The sequence below is a fragment of the Bubalus bubalis genome, chromosome 21, assembly GCF_019923935.1.
Source record: "Bubalus bubalis isolate 160015118507 breed Murrah chromosome 21, NDDB_SH_1, whole genome shotgun sequence".
NCBI lineage: Eukaryota > Metazoa > Chordata > Mammalia > Artiodactyla > Bovidae > Bubalus > Bubalus bubalis.
Window position 1 is genome coordinate 1,834,159 of NC_059177.1, and position 25,730 is coordinate 1,859,888.

Genomic DNA, 25,730 nt, shown 5'->3' on the forward strand with positions numbered 1-25,730 from the left:
TTATGAGTTGTATGAAATAAATGTGTTTTCTTGCCCACAGACAAAAAAGACTGTCCTAGAAGACACTGATAAGCTGTTATAAAAATCCTTGGTTCAATTACAGTATGTATATTTAGAGCTCAAATCAAAGGGAAAAAATGTCTAAACATCACCCAGAAATAGAAAGCAGGGAAACAGAAACAAGGAGATGGCAGATAAAGAAATGCTAATGGCGGGGGGTGGGGGGTCGGGGGTGGGTTGGGGGTGTGGAGAGGCCGAGGGGCACAGAATGAACTCCCCCCGCCAGTGCTGTGTGGAAAAAGCAGACTCTGCCCGGTGGAGACCTTTCTTACCCTTCCCCTCACTGCCACATTCACTAGTTCCTCTACCCAGATCTACTTTTTCCCCAGTTTTAAACCATTTCTATCTTCACTGCCAAACCGAAGCCCATCTTTCCCTAGAGAAATCACAGCCCCACTCTGCTGCCTCCCCCAGCCCACATTCAGTCTCCATGCCACCCAGCAGAAGCCCACCTTCGGCACCCCCTCACCCACCCCACGGCAGGGCGCGGGGCAGCCCCTGCTCGTGTCGCCGCTTTCTCTACCTCTGATTTGGTTTCTGCAAAGTTATACCGTCCGGATTTCTCGCTCAAAGCTCTGGCTGTGCCCATGTCTAATCTGCTGGGCCACTTTCTCCTCACTCCCCTCCTTCTTCTGATCCACAAATGGGGTAACTTCCCACTTCTCCTCTCCCTTTAAAGTGCTAACCTCATCTATCTCAGCTTCCCACTCTGTATTTCTTTCCTACCAGTCTAGAAACTCTGGATCTACACTTCCTAACGTCTCCACTTTTACCTGAAACTCCAATAAAGCACCTGAAAAGAAACACATCGTCTCCGTATCAGGTCCCTCCACAATCCTTCTGACTTCTCTGCTTCTATAGGTCTTCCTTCCTCTCACTGGTGTGCTGCGCAGCACACCACGACACAGGAACTGCATGTACACTGTCTCATCTTCCTCTCGGTTAGGACCCAGAGGACAGAAGACACACGCCCGTGTCTTACCCGTGTCCATACTCCTCCAATGTCTAGAGTGCTATCACACACATGGGGTACTAAAGAGCAGGATGAGATGGGGAGCCAGTGAGTGACAGTCCAAGAGGAAGAAGCAGCATTTCTGTGACGGTAACAGACAAGACACACCTCCTTGGGGACCAGCAGAAATACACATACGACTTGTGACAGCTGCTTTAAGCAGCTTACTAAATATATATATATATCTGATATAATAATATAAAAGAATAATGTAAATGAATCTAAATAACCAAAAGTAAACTGAGTTGAAAGGAGATTTCAGTTCAGCTTATGAAACACTTGAATTAAGCAATTATTACTACTTTAGGTTTGGTTGGTTTTTACAAAACCTAAGATCTATAAAAAATAAACTTTCTCCAAAGAGTAAATATCATTAAACAAAATACACTTAGGAATCACAAACTGTCTCACTTAAATGCCATTAAAATGTATATAAACAGCAACAAAAAACACTTTCTCAGTTTCACACAGCAGCTCTGTAATCACAGCCCCAGTATGGTATTACCCAGAACAAAACATAAAAGCTTTCATTCTAGTCATGTCAGTATACAGATGTAGTTTTCAGTTATACTTTCCAGTTAACGCTTTTGACAACTTTCACACAAGTTTAGTAACAGCAAAATTAAACACCACTTCAAAATCCATCGTTGTCCATAATTATGCTCCCTTCTTCCCAATGGTCTGCCTGGTGGACCCACCAGGGCAGACGAGTTACTGGTAATCACATGGCTCTAACTAGTCCTATGATGCCCTGAAGGTCACAGAGCACCCACCCCCTGCCCCCAATAAATTCTCCCACCCACGACCCACCGGGACGAGTTCAGTTCATCTGAACACCCCCACCCACTCCCCCCACCGAGACAATACAAGCCTTTTACTCGATTGATAAAACCATTCATCCAGCAAGCCATGAAAAACTTCTTGGTTTTTTTTTTTTACCTCAACTGTGCATCTTCTCCTGTTCAAATGGCTTCCCCATGCTTTCCACAGCAATTACCTTTGGGGGAAGTCCGCTTTGGGACGGGTTAATCATGCTGTGGGTAGACTCTTCAAATAAAAGTAGGAATAGTGAGACAAATGCACAGACACTTGCCTCTGAGGAGCTAAGAGCCTGGCCACTACCAATCTTTGTACTCACTATTCTGCCTTCTGTAGCTTCTCCAAGCAGCCCTCCAAAAGTGATTACAGGAGACATACAGGCACAGTATAGGAAAAGAATCGAGGCCAGGCACTGCAGACTTAATGCATCCTTGAAGTCACTCAAGAAAAAAGGTGCTTTCCTTTTGATGTCAAGTATCAAACCACCAAAAAGCCTAAATAGGTGAGATGAAACTCGTCAAACTGTACACTAGAGGATTCTGGCTGTTCACACTAAAACTATGGGCTACATAAAACTGCTGGTGCCTAGCATTTGTCAACAAAAATTAATATCCTATTTAAATAATGGTACAAATTTTAGAAGACACACTCATTTAATCTAGTCCACTGACAGCAGAAAGGTAGATCTCACTAAATTAAAAGAGACACAAACATCTATATCTTACAGACTATATACTGAAACGACTACAGGCAAACGACTTATATAAGTAAATGCAATATCAAACACAAATGTGCAAGGAAATGTACAATAAAAATAAATAAAACCTAACAGCCCATTTATGAAAATGTGTGTAAGCAATGCTATTAATCATTATCTACATTATAAATCTTAAAGGCAAGTGTGAGAAATACCAGGAATGCAATTATAATATAAATCATAAGTCCCCAAATGCCCTTTAGTAAGTACCTGTGCTCAGGTTCACTCAGTAGTGAATTAAATAATTTTACTTTTAAAATTAATACTCCAAACACATAAATATTTGGTCTAGAAAAAAGTCTAAAAACTATTTCAGTGTGTGTAATTTACTGTATATGTAGTCAAACCAGTGTGTATATTAATAAAACAAAGATGTTTTAATTAGTAAATTTAAATCTATATTTGTGAATCAGATCCTTCCCATTTCAATGTTTCTTCAATCAGACTTTTGGATACACCTGATCTGAAAGCACTCCACTACAAAACAAGGTCTGTGAGGAGCAGGGACCTTGTCTTATTCACTGCTATTCTCTCCAGGGTTTAGAATACTGCCTGGGAAGCAGCAGATACTCAGTAAATACTGGTGGCAAACCAGTAATTCAAAAAGATTGTGTGACTTATAAAATATATAATCATTTAAATCCCTACTCAGAAAAATACACCAAAAAAGTTAATATTATGCTTTCAAATGCTTGAGATCAGCATTCCTCAACCTTACTGGCACCAGGGACCAGTTTCATGGAAGACACTTTTTCCACAGACTGGGAGGATGTGAGGGGCGGAGGGCAGCTGTAAACCCGCCGCTCCCCCTGCTCTGAGGCCTGGGCCCTCACGGGCCATGGACCAGGGCCGGGGCTGGGGACTCTCGCTCTAGACGTTTCAAACTTTACCATTCTAGTTGTTTCCAAAGTTAATACTGAAATAAACCTAAACATACACTGACAGCTGGAAGAAGTTATCCTATAAATGCGAAGCAATGGGACTAAAAAATCTACAAAGGAAAGGGTGCCAACTTGTAATAAAAAATGGTGCCAATGATAATCTAGTTAATGAAACTATATCATCACGTCAAAAATTTATATGAGATTCTCAGGTAACATGATCAGTAGGGGCCTGACTATGTACTTGTTAGTGACTAACCCTACCTCTGTTTGAAGAAGTAACAATACTAATAACTCAAATGAGCACCTTTTGCATGGGGGCAGAGGTTTACTCTAGTATATTCAGAGACTACTACTATTTAAGATCCAAGATCTTTAGCTCATAGGGAGCACCAATGGGCAAACAGTATCACTATCCACATGCTTTCTTCTATACTATGGCAATACCATGGTATTTTTCTATCTCTACAAAAAATTCTAAGACAATGCTTGTACCTGGCAATATTTCTATTTTTTTATCCCAAGAATTAACTTCTGCAACAATCTTTCTAACTAGGTTTCCAGAGATTATATGCTTGTCTGCCTGATTTTACATCATCTCATGGCATGCTGCTCACGGAAGAGTGTTACGTCTCTGCACACACAACACAGTGGCTGTGATTCCTCTCTGTTCCCATCGTTCTGACTTTCTATGAGAATGGCAACAGGGCACCACGCTTTCTCAAGAAATCTTCTGTACAGCCAATTAAATTAACCTACTACAGAACTACAGTATTCTTAACATATGCTGCATAATGTTTTTGTTTTAAATTAAATCCTAGTATACAGAACCCAATATAGTCTAGTAAACTATTTTTAAATGCACAGTAATTATCCTTAACATTATATACCTATGAAAACAATACACATTTTTTTTAAATATGGAAAAATACTAGACAAACTTAGTTTCCAAACACTTGCAAAGAAAAAGCATGCCTCTGCCTTGTGCATCACATCAGTCTCTACCCCCGAGAGACACCCACACGGAAGCCGCGTCTGTACCCACCGTCCAGTCCTCTGGAGCTCGGGCCCCGCGTGGTGCGCTGCCTCCTTCGGGGCGTCGCCCGAGCTGGGGGCAGATCCATTGGGAAATACAGGAATCTTTCTCTTTTCCTGCATTTCACAAAAAAAGAAAAACAACAACACGCACACATCTTTCAGAATCCTGTTTTAAGGAAGCCAAAATAGCATCTTCGTTAAAGGGAACATGAGCTCTCCCATTGATTATATGTCGAACCAGTACTCCTCGAAAAAAAAAAATGCTTCCTAGTATCAACTTCCACTTTAAAGACACTGCACTTTGAAACAGAATCTAAAATTTGTCTCTGTTAATATTTCAAATTTATACTGGCATTTTTCATTTTATAATCTAACATCAAATATACTATAGAACACTCACACACATCATTGCAAATTACTACTCAGCAACAGGGACATAAAAATCCAATAAAACATCTCTTCAACTAGAATTTTAAATCCTTATTCATGTTCACTAGTGAAAAAATATACTTTATACTTTACATTAAGAAAAAAAGTAAATGCCATTTTTTCTTATTAAATACTTCCCTTAAGATGTAAGTAGCATGAGTCATCAAATAAATTTTCATAAAAATCAGTTCCCTACTATGTTTTATTACAAACTCAAGGGTACTATTCTCATGATAAAAGATACTCTCCTCCTCAGGGAGCAAGTTTTGTTACTTCCAAAGGTCAGAGGTTACTGGACCAAAAAAAAAGTGGGCTGGGGGAGAGGTGAAGTGGGAATAGAGCAATAGAGGGACAGAGAGAAGAGAGACAGAGACCGGAAAGAAGAGGGATGGGGAGAAAGAGAAACATGGGGTGGGGGTGTGTCCATCCCAGGGCCAGCCCCAGATCAGTCACAGCAGTGAACTCCCTGCGTCGCACGTTCAGTATTTACAAAGCAGCACGACTTACCCATAACCCTAAAACTGCCATTTGAAAGTGTCAAGATTAAAACTAACTTACATCAAGTTCAAACGGGAAAGAGGAAACAAAATTACTGAACTCCCACAAAACAAATCTAATGAAAATACTGTACATCACAATTGATGCGCTACAGCAAAAGCATCACTCAAGAAAACAAAGCAGCTCTTATATCAAGAAAAATGAAAGGACAAAAATAAATGTATTAAGCATTTAATTCACCAAATGTGGAAAAAAAAGTCTTTCCTGAAGGAAAGTGAAAGGAATAAAACAGCTAAATGCAGAAGCTGAGTTATAAAACACAATATACTTTTTTAAAAAGGAGAACTGAAATAAATATTAAAAGTTGCTCTATTAGAACAATATGATTAAATATCAGCTAATATACAACCAAAGATATGACAAGGGGGCAAAGTCACCAATTTTATTTATATACAATATATAAATATACAGTGAGAGGGAGAGAGACTATACAGCACAACCTTGTGCAACTAAATGAAAAATCTTGATAAAATGGGTACTATACTTAAAAAAATTTCCCAAAATTGACACCAAAAATCAGGAAAATAGGTAATTTTCTAGGAAAATATAGCTTACCAAAACTGATTCCAGAAAAAAGAGAATGCTTACACAAACCAATTTCCACAGAAGAAATAACAAGCTGTTGAAGTTTACCATATAAGAGTCAAGCTCAGAAAATTCTACTAAAAAATCTTCCAAACTTCTAGAATCAAAGTATTCTAAGCCACTTAAAGAGCACAGAAAAAGGAAAACTTAAAAAATCTGTTTTTATGAAACAAGTTTAATGATGATTACCAAAAGGTAAAGACTGCACAAAAATCTATAGACCAATCTACTTACAGATGGAGATGGAAGCAACTTAAAAAAAACATTAGACAAAGACTACAGACACTTCAAAGCCTAAGCTGGGTTATTCTAACAATGCAAGAGTGTCTTCAAATTAAAGAACCTATTAATATGATTTACCATAATAACTGGTAAGTAAAATTCATATGATCATCTCCAGAGATGCTAAAAAGCCCTTTGACAAAATTCAACATTCACTTATATTAAAAAATTCAATAAAACAGAAATTAGGGTATTTTCTTAATATGATAAAATATATATTTTGGCACCAATGATAGTAACTTTTAATGAGAGAAACACTAATGACTTTGACTACAATTATGAACAAATTAAGAAAGGCCCTTTAAAGTCAACTACTATGTAAAACTATTAGAGATTTTAGTCAATACCATTAGACAACAGAAAACATGTTAAAGGTGTAAGAGTTAGAAAATGAATAATATTATCTTTTATTGGAGACCACATGACTATACACAATAAAAGAATTAAGGAAGGCAGCAGGATACAAAAGAAATATACAATAACCAATAGCCTTCATACATATACATATATATAAAAGCAACAGGCAATATAATGGAACAAAGACCTCAATTATAATAGAAACAAAGATAAAAGACTTATGTACACACTCACCAAGACGAGTGTAAGGTGCCCATAAGGAGAATTTTATAACATTCCTTAAGGACACAAAAACTGACTTGAAAACAGTCAGGAAAACAACTGGGGAAAGATATACCATGTTCTTGAAAAGATTTCAACTTTCCCTCAGTTCATTTAGAAATTTAATTTCCACCACAATTTTTTTAAAATCACACTTTATTTCTGTAAACAGAAAGTTGATTTCAAAGCTAGTATGAAAATAAATATGCAAAGATGACCAAACAAATTCAGAAAAACAAGAGTAAGAGAGAGGTCAGGAATGAATGCAGATCTACCAGATATTAAAATATACCAAAAACTCTCAGAAATTAAAGTGTGTAAGTGGTCCATGCCTAGACCAATCAATGGAAAAGAAATCCCAGAAACAGACCTGAATGAATATGGAAATTTAGTAAATGATAAAGACAACATCACCAAGCAAACAGAAAAATGCTTAACTTTTTAATATACTGGGACAAACAGATGACAATTTAGAAAAAAGATAAACTGTAGGCATTCTCTACGTAGTACGTCATGATAAACGCAAAAGGATCAATGAATAATTCAAATGTTAAAAAAAAGTTGGTGGAGGGTGATGAACAACAAGTATTCAGGAATACTCAACTTCACTAACTACAGAAATACAAATTAAAATCACATTAAAATGCCTGATACAGTAAGATAATGCTATGCTATGCTAAGTCACTTCAGTCGTGTCCAACTCTGTGCGACCCCATAGACGGCAGCCCACCAGGCTCCCCTGTCCCTGGGATTCTCCAGGCAAGAACACTGGAGTGGGTTGCCATTTCCTTCTCCAATGCATGAAAGTGAAAAGTCAAAGTGAAGTCGCTCAGTCGTGTCCGACTCTTAGCAACCCCATGGATTGCAGCCTAACAGGCCCCTCCATCCATGGGATTTTCCAAGCAAAAGTTACTGGAGTGGGGTGCCATTGCCTTCTCCGCAGTAAGATAATGATACGCATCATACTGACAAATATCCAAAAGTTTGACAAGATACCATGCTGGTGAGGCTGTAGGGAAATAGGCATTCTCATTCATCACCAAAATGAGTCTAAAACAGTTCAACCCAAGAAGAGGAGATTCTGGCAACATTTGCTAAAACTGTAAGTAAATTCCCATGTAAGCCAGTAATCTTATTCCTGGGACTCTATCCTACAGACACATCTGCCCAAGACCAAGACGGCAGGCGAACACTACGATGTGGTCTGTAACAGCAAAACACTGAAGACAGCCTGCACCTGGACAGGACAGACTACAGTGCATCCATACTGGAATACAACAGAGTTGTGAGGAGGAGGAGGAAGATTTTACGATTTCTTACCATCACACCTCCAGGAAATACCGTTACCTGAAAAAGGCAAGGTGCAGAACACTACATATAGGATGCTCACATCTGGTAGGAAAGAGGAGAGAACAAGACTGTGTGTTCATATTTCCCTGTACTGAATAAAAAGTGGAAGAATAACATGAAACAAATAGCAAATGATGACCGGCAAGAGGTGGGGACAGGGTGGGATGGCAGAGACGACACGGTGGGGACAACTTCTCCGGCTGTAGCTCTTCACACAGTTTTGAGTTTTGAAAATGTATAAACTACTTGAAAAAGTTTAATGAAAAATTTTAAAAAGGAACTCAAAGCAGCATTGTGTAGGTCCTCACCTGAGACGGAACACTCTTTGGTGGCTCTATGCGTATGGAAGGGTCCCACTCTCCTGGAGGTAGGACGGTCACTTGATCTAAAAATTCATCAATTCCAGATAAGAGGTCATTTCTGTCTTTTGCTTTATAAGCTACATCATGAAAAATCTAAAGAAAAATAAACACATTGAGTAAAACGATTTTAAAGTTGAAAGAAAATTCCATACATAGTAATCCACTTTCAATATAACTAAGTTTACATAAAGATAATTACCTAAACTCTTGACCCTACCTTCGATAACAACTTGAAAAAATAATTCACTATTAGTATTACCAGATAAATTAACAGTAAAAATCAAACAACAAAAGAAACTAATGACGTGTTAATACACAATAATTTTTAGAAAGAGGAAATTTTACTTGGGAAATAACATTTTAATATCATTTATCCTAAAGGAATAATCATGAGGTATGATAACAATTTTACTTAAAATAATTAATTAATTTGATCGTTCCTATGGACTGGGTGCCTACTGTTTGGTAGGTACAATTCTTTTCTTTTTCTGTTGTTTATTTTTGGCTGGGCTGGGCCTTGACTGCTACGCAGGCTTTTCTCTAGCTGTGCTAAGCAGGGGCTATTCCCCGTTTGCGGTGTGTGGGTTCCCACTGTGGAGGCTTCTCTTGCTGGAAGCACAGGCTCTAGAGTGTGCAGGCTTCTGCGGTTCAGGCACACAGGCTCAGCATGTACAGCTCCCGCCTCTAGAGCAATGCTCAGTCAGGAGTCGTAGCTTAGTTGCTCTGAAGCACGTGGGATCTTCCCGGACCAGGGACTGAACAAACCCATGTCTCCTGCATTGGCAGGCGGATTCTTTACCACTGAGCCACCAGGGAAGTTCTGGCAGGCACAACACAGATAAGTCAAAGTCCCTGCACTCAAGAACTCAGGGGCAATTACGTGAGTACACTACCGCAGGTGGACACCAAGAAGTCCTGTACACATGAAGCAGGTAAAGGAAGGGAGCGGATGGGCAGAACAGGGTGCTGAGCAAGGGGTCTCAGAGGAGGAAGCGCTGCAGGAGGAATCTGACTGAGACGAGGGCACAGCATGCAGGGAGTGGGGCGAAGGGTGGAGACAGTGCTCAGCGTCCAGAGGCCGCCACGCGCATCATATCCAAGGCGCAGAAAGGAAGTCCAAGTGGGCGGGGCAAACAGCAGAGAAAAGCAGCCAGTCAGAGCAGATAAGGTTCAAAAAGCACAGAGATGAGACTCTATTAAGGCAGCAGTGAAGCGCTTAAACAAATATATAACAGGGACGCCACTGATACATCTACATTAAGGAGATGATTTATTCAAATCTGTGTATTACTGACAGCACAGAGGAAAATACTGTAAGAGAAAGACCCATAAAATACACTTTAAAATCACCAAAGAAGGTAAGAGAGTCTATAATTTAATATGCATTATATGCTTCACAATCATTGTCCGCGTCAAGGGGCGTGTTCGTTACCTCATCCGTCATGAGGGTGGCTATTGATCTTCCAATTTCGTGATACTGTGGTGCCTTGCCTGCAGGCCCCAATAACAGAAACAAAAACCTAAGGGAACATTAAAACAGAGAGATTTAAACATGAACAACAGACATAAGTCTAGGAATCATAAAGAAATCATACGAATGTAAACACAGAAACATTACTCAGACCTCCTTTTCATCCTCACATCCTAATGGCTGCAAAAAGGTTGGCAACTCTATTCAGATGAATCACAAAACTAAAAACAGCATTCATAATTAAGTTTTGCCAAGTTATTACTTTCCATCTTTCTTAGGGTAAAAAAGTACTTAAGCAATCAGTGTTTTACATTAAAGACGGTGCTTCCCATCTTCTATATCCTTTTGAATTTTGAGTAAACAACTTTTTCTGGTCTGTACTGATGAAAAGAAATAAATAAGTAAATAAAGTGAATACCAATCCCATTTAAGTACTTACTTTGGCTTAAGAAAATAGTTGAGTATTCATAAGAAATTCATGGTCCCTCAAACTACAATCTGGATAAAGACACTATAAGGGAAAATAAGGGACTAACCCTTCTGGAAGTAAAAGTATTTTATTTGCAACTCTTATCATTTAACAGCCTCTTATTGTTTAACAACCTCTTATTGCCTATCCCATCTCCAGAGGATCTTTCTGACCCAGGAATCAAACAGGGGTCTCCTGCATTGCAGGCAGCTTTTTTTTTTTTTTTTTTACCAACTGAGCTATTAGGGAAATCCAAAAAGAATTATTTAACTTCCTACTTAGTTATATTCTTATTAGCATACAGTAAAATATTAATATTCATACTTATCCAAACTGGGAGTATTCATCTTCCTGGTTTGTAAAAATTTAAACATGAATCTATGAATTACTTTTCTCATTTATCTCAGTACTGTACCATTAATGCAACTCAGGAAAGCTTATTAAAAAAACTAGCATGTACATTTCAATCAGGCTGCAATTAATTCTTCATATTTATTACTATAAAAATATATTCTTAATTATTCTCATTTGTAATTAAGTTCATATAATCAGTAGCTAACTGATCACACTTTGTATTAATAACACAACTTGCTAATTATTCTTAATGTATATTGAACAGAAGATTGGATCAGGTCAGAACAAAGCATTCTGCCTAATTCAGGGGCATTATTACATTTAATCAACCCTGAGGTACTGTTACCCTCATTTTACAAGGAAAGCTTAGAAAGCAGAAGCCTGGCTTGACCATCCCACAAAAAGCAGCAGGGCAAGGATTCAACTCCATCCTCTCTGACTTCAGTGCCTGCACAGAACATACTATGAACAGAACTTTATTATAAAAACATAAATGCAATGTATTTTTTAAAGGATGCTTTTTTTAAGTTCCAGAAAGAAAAGAAAGAAAAGTGAAGTCACTCAGTCGTGTCTGACTCTTTGCGACCCCATGGACTGTAGCCTACCAGGCTCCTCTGTCCATGGGATTTTCCAGGCAATAGTACTGGAGTGGATTGCCATTTCCTTCTCCAGGGGATCTTCCCAACCCAAGGATCGAACCTGGGTCTCCCTCATTGTAGACAGACGCTTTACATCTGAGCCACCAGGGAAGTCCAGAAAGAAAGAAAAATCTTTAATGCTCTAATAGTCAAGACACTGGGGCAATGACGCCATTAACCATAAAAAGGAGTTTTCATTACATAAAGCAACATGTTCCTCTAGATTTGGGACATTCTGGAAGAACGTTAACTGCAGTTAACCCTCCCTTACCTTGTAGGGACGGGGACCTCAGTTAGCCCTGAGAGAAGAACAGCGGGAGCCAGTCTCACAAACGCAATTATAGGTCTTTCTAAAAAATCCACCTCTCCCACCAGAACATTGGACGCCTCAGCTCCTGAAGGAATTTTTCTCATGAAATTCATATCAACCTATTGACAAATAAATAATAATTTAAAATAAAGTGTACATGGTACTAATCAGTCTAGAAGGAATCAGGAAAAAGATGCTTTAAGACTACTATTTGCTAATCAAAACTGGTGATCTAAAGGATGTGTAAGTGCCAAAATTCTCACAAGTACAAAGAATGAAGCTGACGAATACAAAAGGGCAACCAAAACAGTACTACCAAACAGTACTCCCAGCTGGATTACTGTCATGATCTTCACTACTGCAGAGATCTACATTACCGAACAAACTAGAGAGAAGTTTCAATGACTATATAGCACTATTCATTAAAAAACTATTGAAGACACAAGTATAGTTCACAAACTAACAATGGTCCATGAAATTATACACAGTTCTAAAAATATTCATTTAGTCATTATCTACTGTTTAATCTTAGACATGAATTAGTTCCTTTGTATTTTATAAACCCTTTTTATTTTAATGAACTATGGGCATTCCCCAGTATTTTCAGTAAGTGGGAAAAATCGTTTTTATTTTCATTTACAACTAAAGTAGTCATAATTGGTATACGTATATGGTAGTGCTGTACAATTGAATTAGGTTGTCTGTGTATAATTACAAAGAAAAGGTTATGGACATAATATCAAAGTACAGGAACTCCTTCGTTTGTATGCAGCTTCACACAAGTCACTGAACAGCCACTACCAGGGCTTCTAGGAACACAAAACCAGCACTTACAGCAGGCCTCGTGAGTGCCACACCCAGCGTGCCACAACTACACTGCCAGGAGGCAGAGTCCTGCCCGAGCGGGGGCAAGCGGGTGTGCACAGGGATGGACCAAGTGAAAGAAAGCACAGCTGTGACACGGAACAACACAAAGGGCACCTGCCACGTCTAAAGGAGACCTGTGATACAGATTACAGCAATCTGTTCACAGCAATTCCGTTGCTGAAAACCTGACACTCATCTGAAATAACTGGAGCACCAGTAAAAATACAATCAGGTTACAACAGAACAACAGTACGATGTCGCAAACGCAAGGCTTTTAATTTCAGAGCATGAAGCTCAGCAAAGCTATAACGCAAATCATCATTTAAGTGCCTTTTCTACAAAACGTGATCTACAGACTTCGCATCATAAAGGCTTAAAAGCTGAATCTTACTTGAAATAATGGCATTTAATTAGAAGTCTGACTTTGTATCCTACAGTAAATACCATCCAACACCATCAAAAAAATTGCAATGGATATCAGATATTCAGAGGTAGTACTCATAAAGTATGCTTTAAATTCAACTGTAATTTGAACTTGCAGTTTTTTGCTTTGTTCTTTTGAAATAAGCTCTTTTTCACATTTCATTTAAACACTCACCTATAAAAATTAAACATCACAGTTGAGATAGGTGAGTTATTCTCAGTCCATGTCTTTACCTTCACCTACCCATGGGGAAGCACCGATGCTTCCCAGTTACATTCCAGAAAGCACTGACACCACAAGAAAGTAATTCTGGGATCACATTACAGCTGAGCAAAGGCTGAATTGTTACTGCTGAAGCATCACCCCCAGAATTATCTTTCCAGTAGTGGCAGCTCCAAAACAAACGCCTGTAGTTCCTGATATCTGTGCGTAGGTACAGATGAAAACACCGTATTATTCCCATGTTCTTTTGTCAGAATTTCTAACACTAGTAAAATATAACATTATTCAAGTGCTATGAGACTGTTACCTTTTTTTCACAATTTCTGATCTTAAATTAACATCACAAGCATCACATCAGGTTTACAAGCACCGGTTATTAAACATTACTATAATCTCTGTTAATACAGTCACATTGCTAGCAATTGCCTCAGTAAGCATGATTATGAAAATGTATAGTTCATAACAGAAATTACCTTGCTGAAGTCAACAGTACTATTTTCTCTGCTTCCTCCACTTCCATTACCTTTAATTTCTCCACTTTTACTATTGTCCAAGTTTCCAGGTGCAGACTGTGGTGAGGCCAAAATACCTGTATTTAAGAACAAACAAATTCCAAAGTAGTAAGAAGAAAATTCACTTTGCAACCTGAATTTGCTCATATCCTGAAAGTGATGGGTTTACTAAAAGCAAATGTGCTAGGTAAAAAAAAAAAAAAAAAAGTGCCAAGTGTTAGTACCATACCAGCAAGAGTGGAATAACATTTTAAGCAATAATGAAGCTACACATGTTAACATTTAAAATAATACAATTAGCATGTACAAAAATGGTGGCCTTTTGCAAAAAGAAAAAAGTGAGAAGGTGGAAGACCTGGGTCTGATCACCACGATAAATACTTGGCACATAGACTGTCACTGTACGCTTAGACATGTGAACTGCAGAACTTAAAGATGCCTAACCACACTTACACACTTACATCAGTAACAATGTAACACTTCTGATAAACCCTAAATCAAAATGCAAGCGCTACGTCAATGAAATATACACTCATTTTGCCATAATCTTCATAATCAGAAGAGTTTCCTCATGAATTTTCATCTCTCTTGGGTAAAATTCAAGTGCTGTCTACTGCCATTATTCCTAAGGACTATGTTAAAACACAATAGCAATGTTTTTATGATATAAATACAAAGAATACGGATCTTATAAGGGAACAGATCTATGTTAAAATAAGTACTCTGTTACTCTGTAGCTATGTGCATCACCTTAAGCAACTCACTCAACCTCTAAGACACAGACAGTTCAATCTATAAAATTTGTTTGTTTGGATTAGAAATGATATGCTGCTGCTGCTGCTAAGTCGCTTCAGTCATGTCTGACTCTGTGCGACCCCATAGACGGCAGCTCACCAGGCTCCCCCGTCCCTGGGATTCTCCAGGCAAGAACACTGGAGTGGGTTGCCAATTCCTTCTCCAGTGATATACGTTCTATTAAATTAGCTTGTCTGGATTACAAGCGATAGATATATGTTCATGCATGGTATACTCAGTTCAAGTAAAACTCAGCAGCAACAAGCCACACACAAAAATAACCTAAAAACACCAGTAGCTTATTATTAATCATTACTACTATGTATTTTGCAAAAAGTTCAAATGTTACAAAAATTTTAGAGTACGTAACACAGATTTCTACCATTAAATGTACCTAATTTTTTCAAAACACCCAAACTTTCTAGTTCAAGAATACAGTAATCTTAATGTATTAATACAGTAATATTAGTATTACTAATTAGTAATATTATAGTAATATTAATGTATTACCCCAAACACTGAATATCACAGGAGAAAATGCACCAGACAACTGCAACAGACTTTACCTCTAGTTTTAAGTCTGCCACTCAACAGCCTAGCGACCCGCAGAAATTCACCACTGCACTGTTTGTGGTTAGAGCCTATAAACTCTAAACAGTGGCAATTAAATTTTAAAATTTTAAGCATATCAGATATAGTCTATGCATTTTTGCTTTTATAGAATACAACATACACTAACTAGTAACCTGAAACTAAGTCATTTGAGCTCACAGCTTAAATTCAGTAAAAGAAGACCTTCATGACACCCACTTCTCTGTTAAACACCTACACCAGGATGCCACTGTGACCCCAAATTTCAGTCCACTTAGTCATATGCAGTCCACTTAGCCATATACCCATTCCCTAGAAATTGTAAACAATTCTGAAGTAAAAACTATTCCCTAAACTGAACTCATTTTTCTCCATTTTAGCCTCTTCTTTGACCTTTGCCCCTAAACTTATACAATAGAATCCATTCCTCTATTAAAATACATGCCCAAGTAGGAAGAAGAAAAAGTTACGCAGTATTTTTCAGTGGTTTCCACCAACTCCGACACAAGAAAATGAAGAGTATCATGAATGCCCTGGCAGCAACTACAAGTGACCATCAACACACACGCTGCTAACTACAAACTGCACCCGACCTGCGGACGCGTAACCAAGGAAAACATAGACACAGCTTCTCAGAACAGCCCTGGCCACCACACCCGGGGGAGAAGAACGGGATGCAGAGAAGGCTCAATAGGAATGGGAAGAAGAAACGACCTGCAACTCAATTCCACCAAAGTCAGAAGAGAGGGCGCGAGGTCATCAGGGCCTTACCTGCTCACCTTGAACATGTTAAGGCGGCAGGCCGGGCACACTCCAAGTTTCCCACCACCGCCTTCTCCACGCAGGCTTTCCTAATGTCAGCTAAGTTAAAGCTATATCCTGGAAAGGTAAAGGAAATGTCCTTGCTCCTACAATAAATTCCTAGTGCTCAGAATTAAATGAATAAGTTCCCCGAAATTAAAACTATAACGAGCACAGATAACTTGGAAGGACTTTCTTTACTTGCTTTAAGCAAAAGAAAAAGCAAATATGAGTATGTATAAACTCAATCCTGGGATTTAAGTCATACTCTGGTAATTCTATTATTTTGTCCTTCCATTTTTTTTCCCTCAAAATAGCATATCTACCTAGAGAAAAATTAAGCAAAGATATTGAAGTTTCCTGTCATTAAAAATTTGAAAGCAGAAGTGTTTGGAACAGCAGTTCCCATGCACGGGAGTCTATGAATGCGCTGGCAGCTGGTGGGTGTGGGCCAAGGGTGCTGCTCAATAGCTGACAGCGCACCAGACACCCTACCACACAGAAGTGCCACCCCAAAACGCCAGCGGTGCCCAGGGCAAGAAACACTGCGTCAGAGGGCACCACAAGCACTGAAAGGGAGGTACGTCTTTTACGTAAGTGTTCTCTAAAAAATAGCTAATGGGAAACACTGCTTTCTTTGTTTTTCTTTCCTACAGGTATTCACAAATTGTGACCTCATGACACAAAAAATCTCTGGCATTGGTCTCTCAGAAATGATGCTGAGGCCACCTTCTTCATCAGACTTCAGGAAAAGACAGCAGGGTTTCCGGGTGCTCTAGGCAGCGGGGACTAATGAAGAGCTGTCCCTGTTACCGTGACTACATTCCTTCTACAATGTCATCTTAGACAGCAATTATGAGCTCTCCCTTGTCCTCAGAAATCCTCTCTCTTCCCTACACTCCAGTTTCTTTTCTTCCAAAAGGCGAGTAAATCCCATGGCATACTTAACAGCAGAGAGAGGAAAAATTTAATTGTGTCCCTCAATTTTCAGTTAACTGCTCTTTTTACCCTCTTAACATGACCTAGTAAGTCACTGGGAACCTGTACGCCCCTTTCTTCCCATACAAAGTTTACAGTCTCTTATCATTAATTAGATTGAAGCTGGTAAAACAAGAAATAGTCAGTACTACTGAGAGATATAGGTAAAAACAAATGCAAGGGGAAGTAACTTCAAGTTATTTTTGTTCAAGAAAAATAGTCAATTTTGTTAGTCCTTTTTAATGAAGTAAAAGTGTTCATTATTTCTGAGCAATTATTTCTAGGTATCTTCCCTCCATTTTTGTTTAGTTACCTCATTATAATACATTTTTTCCACAAAGTATTAAAATTTACAATGAAATTCTATACTATTGTTGTAGATAGTTCTGGGTTCAATTCCTTTGTCTGGTCATTTATGGTCTAACCTTAACATCTCCAAGTCTTAATTTTTTTCACTGTACAAACAGTGATAAGATAAACTCATCAAATAGAAATATAATAACCCTTAAGTGAGTTACAAACCGTTTATCCACTAAGACATAATTTTTCTAATTTATGTAGAAATAAATCCTATCTGCAACTATAGGAACTCTACTCCTAAAAATTTGAAGGTAAATTCGGATTAAAGATAGATACAGCATTAAATAAAAGACAACTGAAGTCTACTCCAAATTATAAAACTAGTCTGGGAATAATGATGACTCCAGGCAGTCAACAGTGAACCTCAATCTTCTCAGAGACAAGATGAGAAAAAGAACATTCATTCTACCTTTATCAGGAAGGTGAAAACATACTGCATTCCTTACACAAAAGCACCAAACAGTAGATAAAAGGCTTCTCATTATACTTTATGTAAAGCATGTGTTCATTCACTTGATGGAATGAAATGCACAAGAAGAGCCACCATTTTTTTTTAATCATGGCAAATTAAAAGATGACTTGTAAAAATGTCTACATTTGTCTGAGCCATTCAAATGTATTGACCTGCAAAACCTCAGTAAAAAATTTTCAAAGGGCTTAAATTATGTGTAAGCTCCTTTGAGATCTTTGTAAAACTTAAAATTTTAAAATAATTCTATCCTTCTCTATAATACGCTATAAAGAAAAAAAAACATGCAGAAGTCAAAATAAATTGTAAGCATCATCTACATAATGCTGATAAAGCTATGTGCTGAGAGGCATTCCAAGTGCAAGTGGTCCAGAGGCAGAAAGCACCACACATGGAGGACTCTGGATAGTTGCCTGCAGTTACGTCAACATTCTCCTCATTCTTCTGCTCCTGGCCTTGCAGCGCTTCTAAGTCTTCCTCGGGCGGATGGATTACTACTGTGGGAACGCCGGCACTGGCAGGCGACACCAGGAGCTCTGGGGCCTGCGGCTGCCTCTGCCGGGAAGCTCTGGCGTGGAGGCGGCTGAGGCTAGGGCTGGAAGGAGGACTGCTCTGAGGGGTGGGCGCGGGGCTTGTGCACCTCGAGCCTGCAGGGGTCCCGGCTCTCGAAGAAGGAAGAAGATGACTGACAAGAAGAGACAAAGGTGATTCTCCTCTCAAGGAAAGGTTTGAGGCAGACAGACCTGTTCGCAAAGAGTGGCGGGAGGCTGAGAGGCCTTCCCCTGAGGTAAAACAAATAAATGAAAAGTGATGAAGTTTTATCGCAGAAGGCAAACGAGACACACAAAAATCAATTTACACTGTAAACCGCAAGCTTTAAAAAAAGGTCCAAAATTTCAAATTCATGCTGTCAGGGTTAGTATGACAATCTGATTTTTAAATATTAGAAAATCACTGAAAAATGGCTTAAACTATAATTAGTTCTCTGAAGGTGCATCCAAAACTCAAAACAAAAAAATGAAAAACAACGTTAATGATAGATGGAGAGGGACAATATTCTGTTAGGAACGACAAAGTCCAACAGTGTGGCTTTAAAACAAAAAATAATAACAATGCAAAGCTGTTGCTTTAAAAAATGATAAATAGCAAATGAAAATATAGCACAAAAATAATCTAAGAAACAGAACCCCAAACAAAACTTACCAGCACTGACAGCTTATAGTTAGTGCATTTTATCTACATTGGACCAAACTGCTACATATTCTCTCACAAGAAGAGCCCACATTAACAGCATCTGGTGATTCCTAACTTAAAGTTAGTATCAAGTCTTTATAACATTAAGTCAACAGGGCACCATCTACTGACAAAACTCTCAAAGTAAAATGTAAAAACGTAAGGCGAGTCATAGGAATGTTTTTTCAAAATAGAAACATGTCAATTTTAAAAGATAACATATTCTTGAGCTCACTATCTAACTGATATTAATAAATGTCATAAGATATGCTTCCATATCTAATGCAGCAGATAAATTAAAACAAATACATATGATGTTTAATTTAACTAGCAAAGAATAAAGTATTTCTTACCAACAACAATGATAAGGAATTCTAGAGTATTTCAAAAGGTCATGTATACTTATAGTTCAAACACCAGGTTATTTTAAGGAAGAGTAGCTTAGTGGAACAATATTTTTTTTTTTAGGAAAAGCATGAGAAATATAACAATCCCAACGGATCTAAGTCCAGGGTCGCGAACCTCTGGAATCTAATGTCCGATGATCTGAGGTGGAGCTGATATAGTAATAATAGAAATATCCGCAATCTAATGTCTGACCATCTGAGGTGGAGCTGATACAGTAATAATAGAAATGAGATTCACAATAAATGTGATGTGCCTGAATCATCTCAGAAGCAGCCTCCACCTTCCCGACCCTGGTCCATGGAAAAACTGTCTTCCATGAAACCAGTTCCCTGGTGCCAAAAAGGTGGGGAACTACTGATATAATAGAAACTACATGCTCAAGAGATCCCCAAAATATTACATATATTAACTATTACTCCATAAACCACCACTATTTAGGTAAAAAATAAGCCAGATGCAGAAAAACTGTTAAAATTACAAGTACAGTAGTACAGCAAAATAAAAGAATGCCCATGCTAAAATGGCATCTACAAGAAAACAGCCAATGTCTTATGATTAAAAGGAACCAACAGACAACTGGAGGATAATCAGGAACCACTATGTATGGAGGAGAAAGATTTGTGGTCTCTCTGGGCAAACGAGTTCACTTTACTCAACTAGAAAATATGCAATATATGGAAAGATGAAAAAAAGCGGTGACATGGATGGCTTGCTTTCAAACTCAACTTAGGCCCGTAAGAGATTTCTTTTATTCTTAAGGTCCCTTGAAAATAGAAAGGCAGTTTTAAACAAATTAAAAAGAGTTTTAATGATCAAATACTCAGAAGAAAATGCACTTAATTATCTTAGACTGAGCCACAGAAGGAGACTGAGTACTGCTAACCTTACATGTGGTAAGGCTTCCACCTGTGAGTGTGCCTGTAGCAGCTAAGAGCCACACTCTTATTTCAGAGACAGAAAGATGAGCGGAAGGGTTTGTGGCCCAGCCCCACTCCTCTTCACTGTAACTCTCAGGTGCCTTGCGTAACAGTAGCAGCTCGACACAGCAGTGACCCTCAGATCAACCCCAGTTCTCTGCCAGAGATCTAACAGACCAACCTGGGTTTTCCAGAGTCACTGTCACATCAGAGCCATCTTTGAGACCCTAACAGAGCCGCAGCGACAGCATGCCAGCTGTAAGACAGGGACAGAGGGGAGCAGCTACCGAACCGTCTCCCCACGTCCCATCAACCCACTGCTGACCCGTGAGTGAGTGGACGTGGGTCTGTGCCACTCTCCATGACTTGAAGACATCATAAAACAGGAACAAGTACAAAAACCTTTTACAGATTATGTCAATAAAAAGCTGGGAAAATTAAAAGCAAACCAGCTCCAAAATACTGTTTATGCCCAGCAAGTACAGTCTACTCAGAAGGAAAAAAAAAAATCTTAGGAAAAATCTAATATTAAAGGTCCAAACATAAGACTTTGAATTTTCAAAAGATTAAACTACATTTATAGATAGCAATTTACAGCTCTTATATCAACCATACAAGAATTCTTGAACAGAAACAAAGAAGCGAGGAGGAGAGTAATCAGCATTATGTACAGTGTAGTATCTGAAAGAAAATGAAAGTCAAAGTTGCTCAGTCATGTCCGACTCTTGAATTCTCTAGGCTAGAGTACTGGAGTGGGCAGCCTTTCCCTCCTCCGGGGGATCTCCCCAACCCAGGGACAGAACCCAGGTCTCCCACATTGCAGGCAGATTCTTTACCCGCTGAGCCACAAGGGAAGCCCAAGAATACTGGAGTGTGTAGCCTATCCCTTCCGGGGGATCTTCCTGACTCAGGAATAGAACCGGAGTCTCCTGCACTGCAGGCAGATTCTTTACCAACTGAGCTATGAGGGAAGCCTACAGTAGTGTTTAAATATTACCAATACTTCAATGTCCCATTTTAACAGAATAAATGCTTAATTTTCTCATCTAAGTAATTTCTACATAAAATTCTGCCACATTATAAAGACATTTCAGAAATGAAATATTTAAATGCACAAATACTACTATTATTTTTTGAAAAAAGAATTAAAAAGATAAAAGACCTATGTAATTATCTACAAAAAATGAGTTTCTTTCCCCAAATGCTAACTGTAACAAGCTGGAATGCTGTTAGTAAAGTGTTAGAAAAATTGGACACCACAACTTATCTCACCGTTCCTTTCAAGCAAGTGAGGGTCAGAATGTTTCTTGCCTATGTCTGCAAAAGATCGAACTAGGGGGATCCGGCTGGTGAACCTCTTCTCATTCTGATGGTGGTGCCTCTTTAGAAGGGCTTCTCTGACATTCTCTCTGATGGACTCGTCCAACTGGCCAGAGGCGATCATGTTGTCCAGTACCATATCTAGGCAAAGAAAAATACACAGATAACAGTCATTGTTACTACATAAAATTAGCACCTGGATGACGGTAACACATAATCAACAGTAAATGAAATCTTACCAGGAAAATAAGACTTTTACATAGCTCTCGAAAGCATTATTCTCTTCTAACATTTAATAATGGATGCATAATGATAAGTATGAACACTATCCAACAAAAATGAACATATTAATAGAGACTTTGATTTTAATAAATACTATTATTTACTAAAAAGCTATTGTTACACACCAAGAGCCTTCCTATAGAGCTGAAAGTGCTTTACTGATATGTATATGATAAATTCCATTAAACTGGATATTTAAATAATACTGGTTTCCTAAGAAATGAAGGTATTTTATGGCTTCACTTCATATTTTTCTCCAAAACTGTAGATGAATATCTGTACTCATTCATTCAATAATTAACTATTTACTGAGCACCTATTATGTGTTAGGAATACAGCAATTAACCAAGCAGACTGAGTTTCTGCTCTCACTCGTCCAGAGGTAGAAAACCAGTGAGTAACTGAACAGATAAAACATGAAGTAGTAACTCTGTGGAAGATGTACGTATCAGGCTTGAGGGGGTGTGGGAAATGGGGGAGGGGGGGTTGCCGGCAATGACATTTTATATGTTGCTGTGCTGTCTGGACTATTTTTAATTTACAAAGTACACACTGATATAAATATTTTTGTAAAGCGCCACTAACTTGAAATAAGAGTCAAGCTTTCAAATCTGTAAGATTCCTCAGAGAAAAACTGTAAGGGATCAAACTAGCAGGTAAACTCTAACAGTAAAACCACAACTACATGCTACCATATATGTGAAAACTGGACTATACATTTACTAAGATATACTGTAATATGTGATCACTGGAAAGCCAAAGTAAGACATACTACATTAAGCTAAATTTAATATTTCTAATTTCCAAATCCCTTTCTTAGTCATTTATAGAAGACAAGAAAGTTAAGGACTTTGATAACGTAAAGATTTGCAGCACAAGGTCAAATTAACAATCTGGAAACATCAAAGTATTTCCAGCCTGAGAAATTCTAATAAATTTATGGTTCTCTTGAAAATCAATTACGATAGCTTTTTCTTTTTATACTGAGGTGACTATAATGCTAGTTAGTCACACTATAAAATTTATTACTATTGAATTTGATTTTGGTTTTGAGCAACTTCAGCTAATGACCAAGCAGCTTCATCACAGCCATCTTTCTATCTTTCTCCATTTCCACTGGTACCACCTGCCACACTTCAGGTCGCTGGCATTTCTTGCTGAGACATTCCAAGAGAATAAACAACCTCCTGGCGTCTAACCTGTTCTAATCCAAAGCCACCCCTCCTCCTCCTCCCAGAATAATCCTGCTGACACACATCAAGATCACTGCCGTCTATGGGGTGGCACCGAGTTGGACACGGTCGCTCAGTTGTGTCCGACTCTTTGCAGCCTCATCAACTGTAGCCCACCACGCTCCCCGGTCCCTCACTATCCCCCAGAGTTTGCTCAAATTCATGCCCATTGAGTTGGTGATGCTATTCAACCATCTCATCCTCTGTCACCCTTTTCTCCCGTTGCCTTCAATCTTTCTCAGCATCAGGATCTTTTCTAATGAGTCGGCTTTTCGCTTCAAGTGGCCAAAGTATCGGAGCTTCTGCATCAGTCCTTCCAGTGATATTCAGGATTGATTTCCTTTAGGATTGACTAGTTTGATCTCCGTGCAGTCCAAGGGACTCTCAAGAGTCTACTCCAGAACCACAATTCGAAATTATCAATTTTCTGGCACTCAGCTTTCTTTATGGTCCAACTCTCACAGCCATACATGACTATTGGGAAAACCATAGCTTTGACTAGACGGACCTTTTTGGCAAAGCTTTCCTTCCAAGTTAACACCTTTTAGTGTCATGGCTACAGTCACTGTTTGCAGTGATTTTGGAGCCTAAGAAAATCAAATCTTTCACTATTACCACTTTTTCCCCTTCTACTTGCCATGAAGTGGTAGGACCAGATGCCATGATCTTAGTTTTCTGAATGTTGAGTTTAAGCCAGCTTTTTTCACTCTCCTCTTTCACCCTCATCAAGAAGCTCTTTAGTTCCTCTTCACTTTCTGGCATTACAGTGGTATCATCTGCATATCTGCTGCTGCTGCTGCTAAGTCGCTTCAGTCATGTCCGACTCTGTGCCACCCCATAGACGGCAGCCCACCACCGGGCTCCACCGTCCCTGGGATTCTCCAGGCAAGAACACTGGAGTGGGCTGCCATTTCCTTCTCCAATGCATGAAAGTGAAAAGTGAAAGTGAAGTCACTCAGTCATGTCCGACTCTTCGCGACCCCATGGACTGCAGCCCACCAGGCTCCTCTGTCCATGGGATTCTCCAGGTGAGAGTACTGGAGAGGGGTGCCATTGCCTTCTCCGTCTGCATATCTGGGGTTATTGATATTTCTCTTGGCAATCTTAAATTCAACTTGTGATTCATCCTGCTCAGCATTTCACATGTTGTACTCTGCGTGTAAGCTAAATAAACAAGGTGAGAATACACAGCCTTGTTGTATCCTATTCCCAATACTGAACCAGTCAGTTGTTCCACATCTGGTAATATTCTCGTACTTAAAAATCACTGAGAACCAAAATGCCTATCAAATCAAACCCAATTTCTTAACCCAGTAATTCAAGGATAGTCATAACTCACCTCTAATTTATTTTCCTGCAAATCTCAAGAAATCTGTGTACTCACAGAGAACTGACCTTCCTGAGATCATACCTGTTGGAACTTTCCAGCCTTCTCTTCCTTCTCTTCCTCGTCAGAACACCTTTTTTCCTCTCACACTACATTCCCCTTGCTGCCACATGTTCACATTCTATGGATACGTTACAGTTAATGTACCTTTTAGGTCTCCCCAGATACCATGGTCCAGAAACAAGGAAACGAAAAGCTCCTTCCTCTGCAGCACCAAAGAACAGACTCCGGACCCTGCTTACGGCATGAGTCACAGTCTTCCCGACACTGCAGCTACATCTGTCTCAGTTCATCTTTCAGACTCCAGACTTACCAAGGATAAAAAGGGGTTATTTACGTCTAAGTCTTCACACTGCCCTGCACAGAACGGAAGCTCAACATGTAACCATCAAATCAACGGTCTAGAATTCCACTTTATATTCCTTATTTATCTCAACTTCACTGCAGTTTAAACATAAAGAAGTCACTTTGCTGTCACCTGCTATTTCATCGAGAGTGCTTGCTCTCATATCCAGCATGACTGTTCCATTTAAGATGCAACTTCTCAGCTCAAAAAGACTATGTAAAGAAAGAGTTGCCACATAAGGTTTACTCCACCGGTCACCACCATCTTCAACGTCCTCTTCAAATTTCAGCCATCTGAAATGTATAATGTATACAAACATGTTACAAATAGTGATGATTCTGTTAAATATGATAAATGCAAGCATATTCTTATAAAGAGAAAAAAAGATCACCATCACCAAAATACAATTTTTATACACACTTTTACAAATTAAGCTAACGGTCTGTAATGTTGAGAGTCACTAGATCTTGGCAGTTCCTCTTTCTAGTCCAGCTGTCAGAACAGTAAGTCTACAGAAACAAACTCTGGAATTCCATCGTGTCAACTTTCAATCTTATTTTAAACTTTAAATATGCAAAATGTCTTCTCAGATT

The 25,730-nt window shown here is 38.8% G+C and overlaps 1 protein-coding gene across 9 annotated transcripts in view; it reads right to left on the reverse strand.

Annotated features, from left to right (window-relative positions):
• The window catches only part of SLC4A7 (solute carrier family 4 member 7), a 121,779-nt gene that overhangs the window by 38,932 nt on the left and 57,117 nt on the right, over nt 1-25,730 (reverse strand). For 6 of the 9 annotated variants that reach the window (XM_025272437.3, XM_025272438.3, XM_025272439.3 and 3 more), the window contains exons 5-13: nt 25,270-25,430; nt 21,882-22,031; nt 18,426-18,794; nt 13,980-14,095; nt 11,955-12,112; nt 10,184-10,271; nt 8,698-8,844; nt 4,575-4,681; nt 2,211-2,385 (exon numbers count right to left, since the gene is read on the reverse strand). In XM_025272437.3, the coding sequence (XP_025128222.3) occupies nt 2,211-2,385; nt 4,575-4,681; nt 8,698-8,844; nt 10,184-10,271; nt 11,955-12,112; nt 13,980-14,095; nt 18,426-18,794; nt 21,882-22,031; nt 25,270-25,430 (1,471 nt within the window). Of the gene's footprint in view, nt 1-2,210; nt 2,386-4,574; nt 4,682-8,697; nt 8,845-10,183; nt 10,272-11,954; nt 12,113-13,979; nt 14,096-18,425; nt 18,795-21,842; nt 22,032-25,269; nt 25,431-25,730 lie in introns of all 9 variants that reach the window. The other 3 variants (XM_006059379.4, XM_006059375.4, XM_006059376.4) reach the window with 2 other exon arrangements.